The 16525-nt window shown below is 58.0% G+C and overlaps 1 protein-coding gene across 5 annotated transcripts in view; it reads left to right on the forward strand.

Moving 5' to 3' along the window:
• The window catches only part of SLC38A8 (solute carrier family 38 member 8), a 37204-nt gene that overhangs the window by 14781 nt on the left and 5898 nt on the right, over positions 1 to 16525 (forward strand). For all 5 annotated transcript variants that reach the window (XM_021093736.2, XM_084959454.1, XM_084959452.1 and 2 more), the window contains 7 exons: positions 1001 to 1102; positions 4530 to 4587; positions 8644 to 8758; positions 9943 to 10090; positions 10259 to 10467; positions 12104 to 12155; positions 14659 to 15648. In XM_021093736.2, coding sequence (XP_020949395.2) covers positions 1001 to 1102; positions 4530 to 4587; positions 8644 to 8758; positions 9943 to 10090; positions 10259 to 10467; positions 12104 to 12155; positions 14659 to 14752 — 778 coding nt within the window. In that variant the 3' untranslated portion in view covers positions 14753 to 15648. The remainder of the gene's footprint in view (positions 1 to 1000; positions 1103 to 4529; positions 4588 to 8643; positions 8759 to 9942; positions 10091 to 10258; positions 10468 to 12103; positions 12156 to 14658; positions 15649 to 16525) is intronic.

Below are 16525 nucleotides of genomic sequence, written 5' to 3' on the forward strand. Positions count from 1 at the left end.
ATTACTTATTTATGTATCGATTTGGTCTCGGTGTGAGGGACCTTGATGTGGGATCTCAGGTCCCAGACTGGGAGTCGAACCCAGGTCACAGCAGTGAACACTCCAAATCCTAACCACCAGCCCCCCAGGGAACGTCCACTCTTTTTATGGGGAAGGGGAGTGTAATTCAGTTATTTATTGATTTTCGGCTGCCCTGCAGACACATGGTGTCCCCAGGTCAGGGGTCAGATCCGAGCTACAGTTGCCACCTATGCTGCACTTGCAGCAATGCCAGATGCTTGAATCCACTGCGCTCAGCTGGGGTTCCAACCTGGGGTTCCAACCTGCATCCTGGTGCTGCAGAGACGCCGCTGATCCCGTTTTGCCACAGTGGGAACTCCAGGGAGATTTAAAATGATACAAGTCATACATGGTCATGATAGAAAATAGAGATAAACAAAGAAGAAAACATACCTTTCATGTCAGGACCCGCAGCTGACAGTTTGTTATTTAATGATGCCTGGACTTTTCTGTCCTTAGACATGCAAAGGCACAGAGACGGACACACACACACGCACGCCCTTCATTTTACAGTCTGAGGCTCTGTATAAACTTTTGAAATAGTTAACTCTGGCAGAAGTCTCGACACGAGTTTCCTGCTGTGTAGCGAGATGGAGGAGCAGAGAAGCAGTGGGCAGGGTCCCGGATGCCCCCAGCTCTCGCCAGCTGAGTCAGGGTCCTCCTTGCTGCCAGGCTGTGGGCTGAGCGGGTGGTGTCCCCACTTAGATGCTGAATCCAAGCGACTGAGGGAGTGGCCGTTATTGGAGAAACGGGGGTCCGGCCACCCGGCTCAGGCCAGCCCTGCCTGCCTGGGGTGGCCTGGCTACTGTCTCCCTTGTTCAGATACGGGGCTTGAGCTCGCCAGGGAGAGCTCTGCCTGACACATGGCTAGTGTGGGCAGAGCTGGCCTTCAGACTCTGCTCTGGGTGGCTCCCCTGACGCTGCCCCATCCCTGTGTCAGCATCCTAGGCACGCTGGCCGCCTGCTACCTGGCCCTGGTCGTCGTGGCGCAGTACTACCTCGGGCCCCCGGGCCTCGCTCCTGAGCCCCTCCCGGCCGTGAGGTGAGTCTGGGGGCGGCTTTCCCTGGTTCCCTGGGGCCACTGGGAGTGGTTTTTAGGGGGGGACACGCCCCCGCTGCACGGAGCCCTGGCTCCTCCTGTGAAATCCTTCACGTCTCGCTGCTGCCGAGCCCAGCGAAACTCCTTTCCTTTTCCACAACGATAAAGCCGTGGCTAGTAGAGGACTGGGACAGGCTCAGGGACACGGGAGCACGAGACACGCCAGCCCGGAGTTCCCAGGCCTTTGCAGCGTGCTGCGTGCGAGGAGGCTGAAGAAGCGGCCAACAAGGGGCAGGTGCTGGGTGGAGGGAGCAGGGGTGCACGGAGGTCCGTGTGGCCCAGTGTGGGAGCGCAGGTGTCCCGTAGGGACGCGGGGCTGGGTGAGGACTGGAGTTTGGCACAGAAGCCCCTGCAGGGTTTCCACCACAGCCGGGGCTTGAGAGCAGATCTGCTGGCGGCAGGCCAGCTCCACCGGCCTGTGACCCGTGACGTCAGCCAGGGCCCTGAGCGCAGCAGAGCCTCGCCCTTGGTTTCACGCCCTGCGGTCGCCGTCCTGAAATTCTTGATGGCTGGTGAACAGCGGGCTGGCATGGTCATCTTGCCCTGGGTCCCACCAACCGCGCGGACCCTCCTGGAGGACGGGTTGGAGGTGGAGAGCGAGAGGCGCACGCACCCCTGAGCTTGAGCCCCGGAAAGGCTGGCGATGCTGTTCCCTGGCCTGGATGGGATGGAGCAGGAGGCTGGGCCGGAGGTCAGTGGGGACGATTAGGCAGGAGGCGGCTTGGAGACACTAGCCAAAGATGTCAGCGAGGAGTTCCCGTCGTGGCGCGGTGGAAACGAATCCGACTAGGAACCCTGAGGGTGCGGGTTTGATCCCTGGCCTCACTCAGTGGGTTAAGGATCTGGCGTTGCTGTGGGCCGTGGTGTAGGTCACAGTCGCAGCTCGGATCCTATGTGGCTGTGGTGTAGGCTGGCAGCTCTGATTCAACCCGTACCCTGAGACCCTCCATATGCTTCTAGTGTGGCCCTGAAAAGCAAAAAAAAAAAAAAGTCAGGGGAGCAGGTCAGATGTGTGTCTGGAGTTCAGAGAGGCCTGGGCCCAAGGGAAATTCATCGGCCCGGAGAAGGGGTTCAAGGCCACAGCCCTGGCGAGAACCTTAACGGGGCCCGCGGTCCGCCACCCGGCCCGGGGGTTCTGGAAGAGGGGTGGCAGGTCAGGAGCTGCTTGTCGAAACAAATGAGCACAGACTGGGGGCGGAAGCAGCAGCAATTTCTCCCTCGGATCTGGAGGCTGGAGGTGCCCATTCCAGGGGTCAGCAGGGCTGCGCGCCCTCTGCAGGCTCCAGGGCGGGTCCTTCCTGCCTCTTCTGGCCCCTGGTGTTGCTGGACCCTGAGGTTCCTTGGTGTGCACATGCTTTGCTCTGCTCTCTGCCTCTGTCGTCCCACAGGCTGCTCCCTGGGTGTGTGTGTGTTTCCTCTGCTCCCCAATAAGACTTCATTCTGAAGTTCCCAGTGGATATAACCTGGGGGTGCAGGGGGGACACCGCAACCCAGGATGGAGGGTAGTAGAGGGTGGCTGTCAGAAATCAGTGAACAAGGTTTCAAGGTTGGGGTGATCGCCACCAAATGCTGCTCTTGATGTGACTGGGTTTTGTCAGGACAGGAGGTGGGGACAAGGCTGGTGGCTTGGATTCGGGAGAGAGGGAAGGAGACAGGAGAGAGAGTTCCTCTGAGGAGGGGAAGGGAGGAGTGGCAGCAGCTGGGGGCACAGAAGCCCCAGCACGCGTGTACACTGACGGGCTCGTCCCTCGAGGCAGGAAACTCGATGGGGAGAGGGCCAGGGCCGCTGCTGAGCTGCGGCCTGGGGTCCACAGAGCAGGGCTCGTGTGCTCTGGAGACGCGGTCCCCAAGGCTGGAGCCCACACGGTCTCATCCTCACAAACAGGAGGGGACAGGGCATGTGGCCCAGGCGACGCAGGCCAGCAGATGGAACAGGGGAAACGTGGGTGCTGTGCCCGTGGTTGCGGATAGCAAACTGGGCCATCAGTTGACAGTGACATTGAGGAAAGTCTGGGAGGGCGGGGCTTGGCTGGGAGGCTCTGTGACCTGCATCCAGAGTTAGGAGGCCCCCGGAACACAGCACAGAAGGGGGATGCCACTGTGCTAGTGTCCTTTGCTGCTGCAGCAAATAACCTTCTGCTCGGTGGCTTAAAACCGTACAAGCTTATCATCTTCCAGTTCTGGAGTCAGAAGTCCCAAACGAGTCTCACTGAGCTAAAAATCAAAGTGTCAGCAGGGCTGTGGTCCCTTTGGAAGCTCTAGAGGGGAATCCCTTCCTTGTCTTCTCCAGCTCCTTGAGGTGCCCACATTCCTCAGCTGGTGGCCCCTTCCTCCATCTTCAAAGCCAGCCACGTTCCAGGTCTCTGATCCCGCTTCTGTGGGCACAGCTCCCTCTGACCACAGCTGGGGAAGGTTCACTGACTGCACCGATTCTTGTGACAGGCCAGGCTTAGGTGCTCTAGGTCATCTCCCATCTCCAAGTCCTGACTTTCATCACATCTGCAGGGTCCCTTGTGTGATGTAAGGTCACGGGTTCCCAGGATTAGGATGTGACGCTCTTTGGGGGCCATTATTCCACCACAACCAGAAAACCGGATTCTACTGCAGTGGCTGTGTATGCCTCCTTCCACTCTGTGTCCCCAGAGATGCTGGAAGTTGGCACCTAGAGCTCCTTGTCAGAGGGAGCTGGGAGGGCTACCCTTCAGGGACCATGGAGAGGTCTGGACCTGAAGATTCTGCGTCACACTCACCTCAGTCATCTTTGGCAGCAGGGTTGGAGGTCAAACCATCCTTGTCCTGTTGGTGTCTGTTAGATGAATGCTATCTGTGCCCCCAGTCCCTAACCTCCTTGGGAGCAGGCAGCCTCCAGCCTGGGAGATCCTTCTAGCTACACCTTGCCAAGTCCTGCCAGGGCAGAGGAATGTCAGTTTGGCAAATGTTGGCACAGGTGTACTTAGCACAGCATTTAATATGCAGCCTTTCCTATCCCTGCAAACCTGGCAGTGGACGTGGTTATTAAAATCTCTCTTATAGTCCTGCTGAATTACATCTTCTGGTATTAAAACTCCTTCAGAGTTCCTGCGGTGGCGCAGTGGGTTAACAATCTGACTGTAGCTGGGCAGGTTCGATCCCCAGCCTGGTGCAGTGGGTTAGAGGACTCAGTGTTGCTAAAGCGTAGGTCTGCAGCTGCAGCTTGGATTCAGTCCCCTGGCCCAGGAACCTCCATACGCTGCAGGTGGAGCCATAAACAAAAAAAACAAAACAAAACAAAACAAAAAACCACAATAGCAACAAAAAACTCATCTTCAAGTTGGAAGTTGTTTGGAGTTTAACTTGTTGTAATAAGCACCCATTCGCATCTGTTTTGCAGTCCTGCCTCCTGGACCTCTGTGTTTAGTGTCTTTCCTACCATCTGCTTTGGATTTCAGGTAATCTTGGCGTCGTGTTGAGGAGGGTGGCATTTGCAGGCTCTGGGGACCGCCTGCTCCCTGGGGAGAGCGTGGCTGCGGTCTGGGGAGGCGGTGTTGAGACGCCTTCTGGGGTGAGATGGGCTGCCTTCTAGAGACGTGCATGTGGGTTGGCGTCCGGGCTCAGTGAGCCGTGAATTTTCCACTTGAACTTGGGAACCCGGCCCTATGGACAGCCAGCAGCAGCAGCAGCAGCACATTTATTGGGTCTGGGATCTGTTCCCTCCTCGGCACAGTCCTTGGAGCAATGTGGCCGCCCTGGGGACCTGGCGCCGTCCACTCAGAATGCCTCCACGCAGGTGGCTTCTGCTGTGCGGGCCTGGAGGCTTTGGGGCTGGGACTGTGGAGAGGTGTGCAGGTGGGGAGTGCCTGGCGGAAGAGAGAGAATTTGATAGGAATTCCGTGCATGGACTGGGGGGCCGGGAGGCCTTCCCATGCAGCCCTGGGTGGGCGGATTCAGAGATGGCCTTTTCCAGGCACTGGTGCCAAAAGGGAGTCTTGAGGAACGTGTGGGGGGCGGCCAGGTCGGGGGGTGTTTCAGCTACAGAGAGGGGCACAGAGAGCCACACAGGGGAGGTATCCCCGCTGGATGGGTGCCATGGGGGTGTGGGCTCTGCCCCCTGCCTTCTGGTCCCTCAGGGTTTCCCTGCCTCCTAGCAGGTGGCAGCTGCCTCCCTCCTCCCATTGTGTATTTTAGGAAAGACTTGCCTCTCTCCTAAAAACAACCTCCTACCCCCACACCAGCAGCAAAGCTGCCCAAGTGAAACCAAGTTCGCAAGGGCAGGCGGCTCAGGGCCGGCGGATCTCCGCTTCTCAGTACCAGGGTCTTCCTCCCTTGGCGTCAGCCCGCTCCTCTCTCAGTTCTTCATCTGGTATTTTCTTTGAGAACCATTTTTGGAAAAACAAATCCTGAAGCACTTCCATGTCGCTCTCAAATAAATGAATCTCGGGATCGCTTCTGGCGCTTAGAAAGCCGCTTACAGAATTTCTCACATTTCTTCTCACCCACCCAATATTTTGAAAGATGTAAAGCGATGATTTTCTGTCAACTGTTTGTCTGGATGGAGTTTTACCAGCTTTCTCCCCAGTGCCCGAGCACATATGGTATGGCAGGCTCGCGCTGGGCAGGGGTGGGGGACTGCTTTCCAGATGCTGAGTGGGGGGTGCTCCCTTCACCTTTGCCTGGGCTCCCTCATCCGAGTCTCCTAGCAACCAAGGCCTGGGCTGCAGTTTCCAGGGACACGGATGCCGAGCCAGCCGGGAGTTAGGAAAAGATGTGAACTGCAGGGTGGGGGTGGGGCTGAGGACTGGTTGCTGAGGCCAGAGGTGGGCTGCCAGCATCCAGCTTGGGGAGTCAGGGGTCTGGGGTGGGGGAGCAGATGCAGGTGAGGGTGGGAGGAAGGAGGGGGAGGAGAGGAGCCAGGCTGGAGGGGCTATGCAGGGAAGAGGAGGTCACCTGTCATCACGAGGCCCTCTTGGCCCACTTCCAACACCCCCCTCCCCACACGCATAGCAACAGGGCACCCCCTTGAGCCTGCGAGGGGTCTGAAAATGGGGCGGGGGGAGCAGGGATTAGGGGTGTAGGCTCTGCTCCCAGCCAGCCTGGCCACACTCGATACCTCTCCCTTGTTGCTTTTAAACAGCCTTGAGCTGTAACTCTTGTGATATACAGCTCGCCTCTCTAAAGTGTGCAAATTGAGTGGTTTTTAGTATAGTTGCAGAGTTGTGCAACACCAGGGTCAATTTCAGAACATTTTCATCACCCCCCAAAGAACTTGGACCTGTTACCAGCCACTCTCCCTATTCCCCCCTGAGCATCCCTCAGGCCCTGGCAACCACGAATCTCTCTGGATGTACCTGTTCTGGACACTTCATATAAGTGGAATCATAGTGTGTGGTCCTTTGTGACTGGCTTCTTTCCCTCAGCTGGTGTTTTTGAGGGTCATTTCTGCTGTACATGTGTCAGGACAGTGTCCCTTTTCATGGCTGAATAATATTCCACTGTCTGGTTAGAGCACAGCTTCTTTTTCCTTTCCTCACCTCATGGACAAGTGGGTTTCCACTTACCCACTACGTGTCCCTCTGCCCTGCATCCCGTCACTTAGTGACCAGGGATCCTAGATACCTGCCCTGCCCTCAGAAGACGAGCTTTAGTTCCCAGAGCAAGAGCAGGAGAAACACAACCCAGGCGTCTTGGGACAAACAGGAAGCAGGGTGGGGCTCCATCCTGCCACTGGCGAGCATCCCCCCCCCGCCCCCAAGTGTCTGGGTTCTGGTACAGGAGGCGAAAGTGTTGATCCTGAGTTCTATTGCCTGTTGGGTGAGTAAGTGAGTGTGTGTGTGTGTGTGTGTGTGTGTGTGTGTGTCGGGGGGTTTAAGCCCCCAGTGCTGAGCCGGCCTGCAGTCAGCGAGCTCTTGTGACGTTGGGGAGGTCCCGGGGCAGAAAACCCAGGCTCCCTGACTCTAGCCATCATTCAAGGTGTGAGCAAGCTCGCCCTGGGCTGGACGCCGCCTCTGTGGCTGGAATCAGCCCCTCCTGGTGTATGATCCGTGAGGGTGGGGACTGTGGGGGCCTGTTGCTGGGTACCCCAGACTGGCTCCGAGGGGCACTGACCAGCATGGAGGTGGAGCAGCAGGATGGTTGGACATCTGACCGTGGGGTGTCCTTTAGCCATGGGCCAGGCTGTGCGCCAGGAGTGAGTGGGGCAGCTGGATGTGTCACCATGGAGCTGAGCCAGCAAACCCAAATGTGCTCACAAGGGGGGGGCCATGGGGACACGGGAGAGTGGACTCGGCTGGGAGGGCTTTCCCAAAGGAGGAGTAGGAGCTGGCTGGACTAGGAGGGGCCCAGACAGGGCACACAACACAGGCAAAGGCCCTGAGGCAGCGAGTAGGGACAGGGGCGGACGGAGCTCGCTGTGTGAAGGGAGCAGGCCTCTTGTGCCTGGAGAGTGGGCGGGAGAGAGGATCATAGGGTTGGTTTGGATCAGCAGTAAAGATGCGATGGTGAGAACTGTGTCCCGGGAGCCTGGGAGGGGCCCAGAACCCATACGGCGCAGCCAGATGCGGCCGCGCCTCTCAGCCCTGGCTGCCCAGGGTCTCCCCGGCTGCTGGTAAAGCACCACTGCCAGGACCTGGCCCAGGTAAATACAGTCCATGTCACATGTGCGCTCTTGGCACTGGCTATGTGGAGTTTATATTTTAAAAAAGTTGTACTTGTGGGAGTTCCCTTGTGGTGCAACAGGTTAAGGATCCAGCGTTGTCACTGCAGGGGTTGGATCACTGGCCCAGGAACCTCCATATGCTGTGGGTGTGGCCCCAAAACAAACAAACAAAGAAATTGGCTTTGTGGTAGAGTATCTGGAAAGAATATAAATTACATGTACTCCTGTGAAACCATCGCTCTGGTCACCGTCACCCTGGTGACGACATAGATGGTCATCAGCACCCCAGAGGCTCCCACACACCTTTTCTACTCAAAAGCACCCACCCACCCACACCGCCTCTCTGCCCTCTGTCACTCTAAGTGGTGGCTCTCACCTGGGAGTGATTTTGCCCCCAGGGGACATTTGACGATGTCTGTGGAATTTTTGATGGTCATGGGAGCGGGTGCTCCTGGCATCTAGTGGGTCTAGGCCAGGGCATCTGGTCACATCCCACAGGGCACAGGACCGCCCCCCAGTGTCAGCAGTGCTGCACTTGAGACCCCCCGATCCTGGCTGGTTTGGCTTCTCACTTGAGCTTCACGTACCTGGAATCATTCCTCTTCTCTGGCTGCTTTTGCTCCACGTGTCAGCCGTGGGGCTCTTCTGTGTCGAGGTGTGCAGTCGTGATCACCCTTTTTCAGTACTGTGTAATAGTCCATATAGGAAAATCTGATCATTTACCTCTGCCTTCTACTGTTGGTGGGCACTGGGTGGTGTCCCATGTTTGGGGGCCATTGAGACTTTGAGATGGTGCCAGTTGATTCTGACTCCCAACTGGTCCGTCCCACTGAGCCCCGCTTCTGCCTTCCAGTGTCACGAAGCGGCTGTGTCCATCTACTGCAGCATGCGCAACCAGAGCCTCTGGCACTGGGCCCTGGTGTCCGTGCTGTCCTTGCTGGCCTGCTGCCTTGTCTACTCGCTGACAGGTGAGGCCTGCCTGGGGCACCCCAGATCTGGCGTGGAGCCAGAGGATCTGGGATAATAATAGCGTTTATACAGACCTTACCATGTCCTGGGCGCAGGGCTAGTCTTTTGAGCACCTTTGCTCGTTTAGTCCCCAACAGCCCCCAGGAAAGTCCACGATCCTTGGACGAGGACCCTGAGGCTCAGAGGGCTGCCAACTTGGTATGGCAAAGCTGAGATGCCAGCCCTGGCCTGCCTGTCTCCAAACCCCTGCTCTTCACACCCGGCCCCCAACCCCAGCCTTGCCTGTCTGATGGGATGGCAATAGTGATGATAGTGGTAGCATTAGCATCTGGAGAGTGGTTTCCAGAACACTCTCTTGGGTGCAGTGGATTTGGGCATTCACAGCTGGCACAGTAGGCAGAAGGTCTTCAGAGGTGACTCACAGGGGCTGTGCCACACCCAAGGTCCCACGGCACATCCAGAACACAGCCCAGGGTCTGGCTCAGGTTTTTCTCCAGGCCAGCAGCTCTTTCTCATTGGTCTGTTCCTGGAGCCTCGGATTCAGGAAATCCTGCAGCTCCACAGAGATCAGGCGCTTTGGACGCTGTGGTTACGCAAGTAATGTGCTCCGTGACCTCGGTCTAAGCAGGGGAGGTCCCTGCCGAGCTGTGACTTCTGAGTTGGACCCAAGGATTGTGGATCCTTCCAGATGGTCCAGGGCTGGAGAAGAGCCAGAGCTCTTGGTCAGAGATGCTGTCTCAGGACAGGAGAGGGACCTGACTTCTGCCGTAATGAGCTGTGTTATTCCAGAGAGTTGTCGATGCCCTGGGCCTTGGTTTCCCGCATCAGGAAGATGGGTGCAGGGCCAGCTTCTTTCTCAAGGTGCTGTGAGAGTGGGATGGACGGGGTCGGAAGGCACAGCCGGGTGTTCAATCCACACCCACAAGAACGCGCCTCAGACGGGCCCATGAGCTCTTTGGAAGGACGAGGGAGGGTTGTGCCGGGAAGGAGTTTGAGTCAAAAGAATGGAGGATCATGCAGACTGAGAGCAGGAAAGCCTGGGGAGATTCTAGAACCTTCTATCAGCTCCTGGGGAAAAACCTCAGCAGGGGTAGAGCCAGATGCTGTCAGTGTGTCAGAGCTGAGATGGGGCAGTGGCGTTTCTCGAATCAGCTCTCCGGGCCTCCCCCCTTTTCACTCGCAGGGCTTTACGGCTTCCTGACCTTCGGGACGGAAGTTTCGGCTGACATCCTGATGTCCTACCCCGGCAGCGACGGGGTCATCATTGTCGCCCGGGTCCTCTTCGCCGTCTCCATCGTGACCGTCTACCCCATCGTGCTCTTCCTGGGGAGGTGAGGCCAGCTCGGGGGACACCTGCGCCCCGGTGTGGCCCTGCCCTGCCGAGCGGGTGGGGTGATGGGGGGGGGACTCCAGGCCACCGGGGTGGCGGGGGGCCGGGGGCCGGGGGCAGGGCTGCAGCCCCCAGGAGCCCGGGAGTCCCTGCGGTGCGTGGCCTCCAGGTCGGTGCTGCAGGATTTCTGGAGGAGGGGCTGCTGCTGGGCCTGCGGGCCCCGGGCCCTGGTCGAGCCCTCAGGGCCGTGGGTCCGGATGCCGCTGACCGTCCTGTGGGTCACCGGGACGCTCGCCTTGGCCCTGTTCCTGCCCGACCTCGGCGAGATCATCGGCATCATCGGCGGCATCAGCTCCTTTTTCATCTTCATCTTCCCAGGTGAGGCACCTGCTGCCCGGGCCGCCCGCCTCTGGTCCTGCCCCGTGACTGTCTGGGGAGGCCCGCCCCATGTAGGGGGTCCGCGTGTGGGGGGCGGAAGCTCCGCGTAGACAGGGTGGCTCCCAGCCCCATTTACTGAGCCTGCGCGGGGCCAGGGCTTCACACACCTTCCCTCGCTGACCATCTCAACAGCCCTCAAGAGATGTACCTGGGTGGGCGAGCGGGTGCTGTTATCACCCCGTCCTACTGATGAGAAGATTGAGGCCCGGAGCCCTCCTGGGTGGAGTAGCTGGTGGGTGCAGAGCTGAGTCAACCTCACAGCTTTGTTAGCCCTCCCACTGCTGCCACTTGCTGTGGGATTTGATTTTATTGAAGTGGCTTTTGGTTTTTGTTTGTTTTACTGCTACACCTGCAGCATATGGAGGTTCCCAGGCAATGGGTCGAATCAGAGCTGCAGCTGCCGGCCTGCACCACAGCCACAGCAACGCCGGATCCTTAACCCACTGAGTGAGGCCAGGGATCGAACCTGCGTCCTCAGGGATGCTAGTCAGATTTGTTTCTGCTGAGCCACAATGGGAACTACAATTTTATTTAAGCGTTTTTGATTACGTGAAACTCATATGATTCAGAAGCCCCCCACAAACGTCTTCCTTGCCCCCACCCCAGTGAGGCAGACACAATTTCCGTGATGAATGGCTCCTTAGGGAACCTTCCCAGCCTTAGTGAAGAGGGGAAAATCCGTTCGAATCGGCCTGAGGGTTATTCTTGTCTGGAGACCAGGGAGGCCAAGGCAAGGGGGTGCTCATGGGGCCCCAGACCCCTGCAGCCCCTGGCACTTTCCGATGTGAGTGGTGGGTCCGAGCGCCTGGCTGCCTCCCTTGACTGCGCCCCAACCCTGTCCAGGTCTGCGCTTAAGTCTCCCACACACAGTGAGCTGGATGCCCACGTCCTGTGGGGGCCTTTTAGCCATTTTCTCGTGCCGGACAGGACGGGAGCGACTAGATCCACAGGATCCTTAAGCAGAGCCATCTGGCTTCACATTCCAGCAGCACTATTAGAAAGAAAGGCGCTCCCGTTGTGGCTCAATAGTAACAAATCTGTGAGGATGCGGATTCGATCCTGGCCCTGCTCAGTGGGTAAAGGATCCGGCGTTGCCATGAGCCCTGGTGTAAGTCGCAGGCGCAGCTCAGATCCCACAGTGTAGCTGTGGCTGTGGCGTAGGCTGGGAGCTGCAGCTGCTGATTCGCCCCCTAGCCTGGGAACCTCCATATGCCTAAAAAGCCAAAAAAAAAAAAAAAAAGGAAAAAAATGACAAAGCCAACTGCTCATTGTCAAATGGTTCCCAGGTGTCCGGCCCCAAGGTTGGCCTTTGACTCACACCATCTCATCAGAGGCCCTAGCAGGGAGGGCCGTGTCATTGTCAGGGCGAAGGCCAAGGCGTTAGGGGGTGTTGATGCAGACCCCATAGCTGTGTCCTCTCGTCAGAGGCAGGGTGAGCCCATGGGCCACTTCAGGCCAAGGCTCTGCTGGCCTCTCAGGTCCCTGGGGACGCCGGGTGCCAGCTGAGCCCTCCTGAGTTCAGGGTTGCTTGGGTTCAGCAATGGAGAGCTGGGGTGACCGCGTGCCCCCTCCGCAGGTCTGTGCCTCATCTGCGCCATCAGCGTGGAGCCCATCAGACCCCAAGTTAGGTAAGTGTGTGCGAGGGCTTGGCAGGCGGGCCCGGGGTGTGTTTCCGGCCTGCGGGGCTCCTGCTCTCCTACTGACAAGGGAACTGCTGGCCAGGCTGGGAGGAGGGCCTGGGGTGGCGTGGCTGGGCCAGGACTCGATCCCAACCCAGCACACCGCGTTCTCCTCACTCTGCACGAGGCCCGCCCTTCCACTCCCAGGCTTGTGGTCTGTGGTTGGAGCTTGTGGACTTGGGGTCTTCCCGGAGGGCCCCCATGTGCATCCTTCTCCATCCTGCATGCAAACCCGGGAAGGGTGGGTGCAGGCTGGATCTGAGGCCCACAGACTCCTGAGTTACGGCCACACCCCAGGCACCAGGGCAACATATCCTGTTAGGGCGACAGCAGGTCCTGGTTGGATGACGCCTTGGTGCCGGGCCCCATGTCTGTGCTAAGCCCTTTACCCTCCTGCGCCTGTGGTGCTGGGACATTTCCATCCTACTGGCCCACAGGCGGGTGGCGAGTAAGGGCAGAGCGGGGGTTGGCCATGGAGCCACACACTCACCGCCTCCCTCTTCACGTTGCTGGTTGGACATAAGAATATGGACCGTCCCTTTTTCAGCAGAGCGCCCTCCTCCGGGTCAGCCTGTGATGGGACTGGGCCCTGTGCTCGGCATTGAGGGGCCCAGTCGGACCCTCTGAGAAAGGGCATGTGCACAGCTGTCGGGCCACAGCTCAGCCAGTGCCGGGGACCTGGGAATCTGTGCGGCTCTTGATCCCATTTCACAGGTGTAAAAACTGAGGCCAGTTTTTGCATCTGTGAAACAAGAGACACTAACTCATTTTCTAGGGCTGCTAGGAGGTTTAAATCAACGGAGACCTATTTTCTCACAGTTCTGGAAGCCTGCAGGTCAAAATCAGGGTGTTAGCAGGGCTATGCACCCTCCACAGGTTCTGGGGGGATTCCAGACATGACTTTTTCCTGTTTCTGGTGGCTCCAGGTGTCTGCGGCCCATGTCTGCATCACCCCCATCTCTGCCTCTGTCCTGTGAGGACACCTGTCATTGGGCTTCAGACCCCCCCCCCAACCCCCCGCAAGCCACAGTGATCTCCCTCCCACATCTTTAACTTCATTACGTCTGCAGAGACCATATTTCCATCCAAGGTCATGTTGCCCAGTTCCAGGTGGATGTGAGCTTCAGGGACCATCATTGGGCTCAGTACAGAGGCTCCCACCTGCGGGCCTGGGCCCGTCTGCCCTCCCCCAGCCCCCTGGAGCTGAGCGCGCTCTTGGCGGCAGGACAGGCTCGGCCGGGTTCCCTCCTGGGTAGAGAAGCATTTTTCTGGATGTCTCTAAAGCTGATTTGAGCTTAGCGCCGCCTGATTGCCTGGCCCCCAGCATGGTTCATTCCCTGGCGCCCCTTTCATGTCGAGATGCTTTTGTGTGGGGCCTCCGCCCGGCTTCACAGCGGTTTTTACTGATGGGCTTTTTAATGGTCTTTTTAACCCTAGCGCTGCCTTAGGGCTTTCTGATCCATCAAAGCTGCTGCGAGGAGCCGGCAGCCCGATCACATCTGCCTTTCTGCCCCCTTAAGCTGGCGGTGTGGAGTGGATCGCCCTGAGCCGCCTGTGATGCTGCTTGACTGGAAATGGCCTTTCCATGACGACGGGTCCTTGTGGCCTTTGTTAATGGGGCCATAAATACCCCTGCTGTTTCACCAGAATCTTATCGCGGCCCCTTCGGCACCACTTCTCCTTATGTTATGGAGCCTTGAGGACATGGCCTCGTGGCCACCAGCTTCTGCTGCCTCTGCTCTGGTCCCCCAGCCGTGGTTCCCATCTGTGTGACTTAGGGCTCTCTTCTCCATCCTTACTGCTGGGGGGCTTTAACTCCCACTGCCACAGAAAAGAAGCAGAAAGAAGGGGGTTTGGAAACTAGCAGCTCCCTCCCTGCATTTGTCTTTGATAAAATATTGGGGAGAAAAAAAATACTGGGGAGGAATGAGATTGTGAATAACAGATGGGGTGAGCGGGTTGCTGGGGTGAGCAGGTTGCTGGGTTTTGTTTGTTTGTTTAACTGCTTGAGTACTTTACTCCCCATTGTCTCAGAAACCCATCCCGACAGGTCAGGGAGGATAACTTGAATTTTTTCCTAATTGGTGACTCCATTGGGCTTCCTGTCCCTTTTTTTTTTTTTGTCTTTTGGCCATTTCTTGGGCCACTCCCGCGGCATATGGAGGTTCCCAGGCTAGGGGTCGAATCGGAGCTGTAGCCGCCAGCCTACGCCAGAGCCACAGCAACGCGGGATCCGAGCCGCGTCTGCGACCCACAGCTCATGGCAATGCCGGATCCTTAACCCACTGGGCGAGGCCAGAGATCGAACCCGCAACCTCATGGTTTCTAGTCGGATTCGTTAACCACTGAGCCACGACGGGAACTCCCCATCCTAAGTTTTTTACATGCGATCGTTTCATCTGTGCAAAACTCCGGCACAGCACGTGTTGATGAGGGTTTATTGACTTGGCAGGTGCTGCCTGGAGGCCTGGGGCGTGGTGTCCGTGCTGGTTGGCACGTTCATCTTCGGGCAGAGCACGGTGGCTGCCGTTCTGGAGCTGCTCTGAGGGGCGGCCTGCTCGACTACCCGCGTGCAGCCGTGAGAGCAGTGTACTATCACGATAAAGGTGCTGGCAAAACATACCTTCCGCCTTTCCCAGCTTCTCATTTGGGCGTCTGCTGGTTCGGAGGGTTTTCTGGCACAGTGGTCAGGACGGTCTCAGGGTCCTGCGGCTGCCCTGCCCGTGACCCCCAGCTGGAGGCTTCCCACGGTGGAAATGCCTCCCCTCACAGGCTGGAGGCTAGACGTCAGGGGCAAGGTGTGGGCAGGGCCGCCCGAATTCTTACGACCTCAACTTGACTTGATCACTCAATTGGGACCTGCAAAGATCCTACCTCCCAGTAAGCTCACATGCACAGGTTCTCAGGGTTAAGGCTTCAAGGTAGATTTCTGGGGGCACAGTTGAACCCATAACCTGAGGTAGAACCCTGCTCTGGGGTGTTGGGGTCAAAGACACGAGGTGAGGGCATGGCTTGATGGACGAGAGCCCAGGGGAACTTTGGGGTGGCACCTATTAGGGATGGTAGTGCCCTCAAGCTGGTCTCCGGCCAGGGCACAGGGATGCCAGAATCCTGCCTTTGACCAGGAACTGCCCAGAGCCATCCACACAACCTGTCCATGGCCCCTCTCTAGAAGGGGTGCCCCAAGGAGAGCCTCCTCCCCTTCCCCTGGTCCGTGGTTCCTTCCTGACCCCACCCTATGGGTGAGAGGAGCAGGGGTCTGCCTAGGGCTGGGGTGGGGAGGAGGATGGGGCCAGCTGCTCCCGTGTCGCCATGCCTGCCCGAGCTGACCCGGCCCGGGACCCCCTGGATGATGTTGCTGGATTCAGGCCACTCCTCCGCTGTCCTGGGATGTCTGCCAGAAACCAGCAGTGCCAGAGCCAGAGCGGACACCTCCCTCCAGGTAGGCAGCAGCCATGCTCTGTGTGTGTGTCTGTGTCCAGTTGGTGGTGACAGAACCATTTTGGAGTTGTCTTTGTCCAGCCTCTCCAGCTGTATTGCATTTTTTTGAGATGTAATTAATTTACGTACCACAAAGCCCACCCTTTAAAGTGTCAGTTCAGTGTGTGGCAGATGCACGGTGACGCAGCCATCCTGATAGCTAGTCTGTGTGTTACCATCGCCCCCGAAGAAACCCAGGACCCATGGCCGCGACGCCGCATCCCGCCCTCTCTCCAGTTCCCAGTAACCAGGGAGCTGCTTTCTGTCTCTTGCCTTTTGGGACCTTCCATACGGATGGACTCACAAGATTTGTGGCTTTTTTGTGTCTGGTTCCCTTGGCTTAGCTTAACGTTTTCAAACGCATCCATTTACAGGGGAATCAACCCAGGCTTGAGAAAGTCCAGGCCGCCTGTCCTGTGAGGTGCAGGGTTGGGGTGGGGACTGATTTGGGGTTAAATTACATAGTTGCCTTTTCACTCCAGGGAGTGGCCAAGCAGGGGTGGGGAGGTACCTAGTTGACCATGAGGGGTGGGGGCAGGGATGGGGCTCTGCCCCCCAGCGCCCTGGCTGTGGGGAGACTCCGACCCCATGAGGGGGACACGGGACTCTTCTCTGAGTGCTCTGTGACCAGCCCCACCTGGATCTGCCACACCCTGCAGGGGTCACAGCGTCCTCCTGGACGCCAGCCTCGGAACCTGCACATGTGCCGGGAAAACTGAGTTTATGGAGCATTTCCCACCCTGGCAGCGGCCAGTCAGCACTGTCACTCACTCGCCATTTCTAGCCGGGGACCCCTCTCAGGAGGCAAGGGTCGTACCCTAGAGCCAGGCAGTGTAGTA

This window comes from Sus scrofa, chromosome 6 (genome assembly GCF_054392235.1).
Source record: "Sus scrofa isolate SSC_HxYL_T2T_F1_AM1 chromosome 6, Sscrofa_HxYL_maternal_Yorkshire_Landrace_v2.0, whole genome shotgun sequence".
Taxonomy (NCBI): Eukaryota; Metazoa; Chordata; class Mammalia; order Artiodactyla; family Suidae; genus Sus; species Sus scrofa.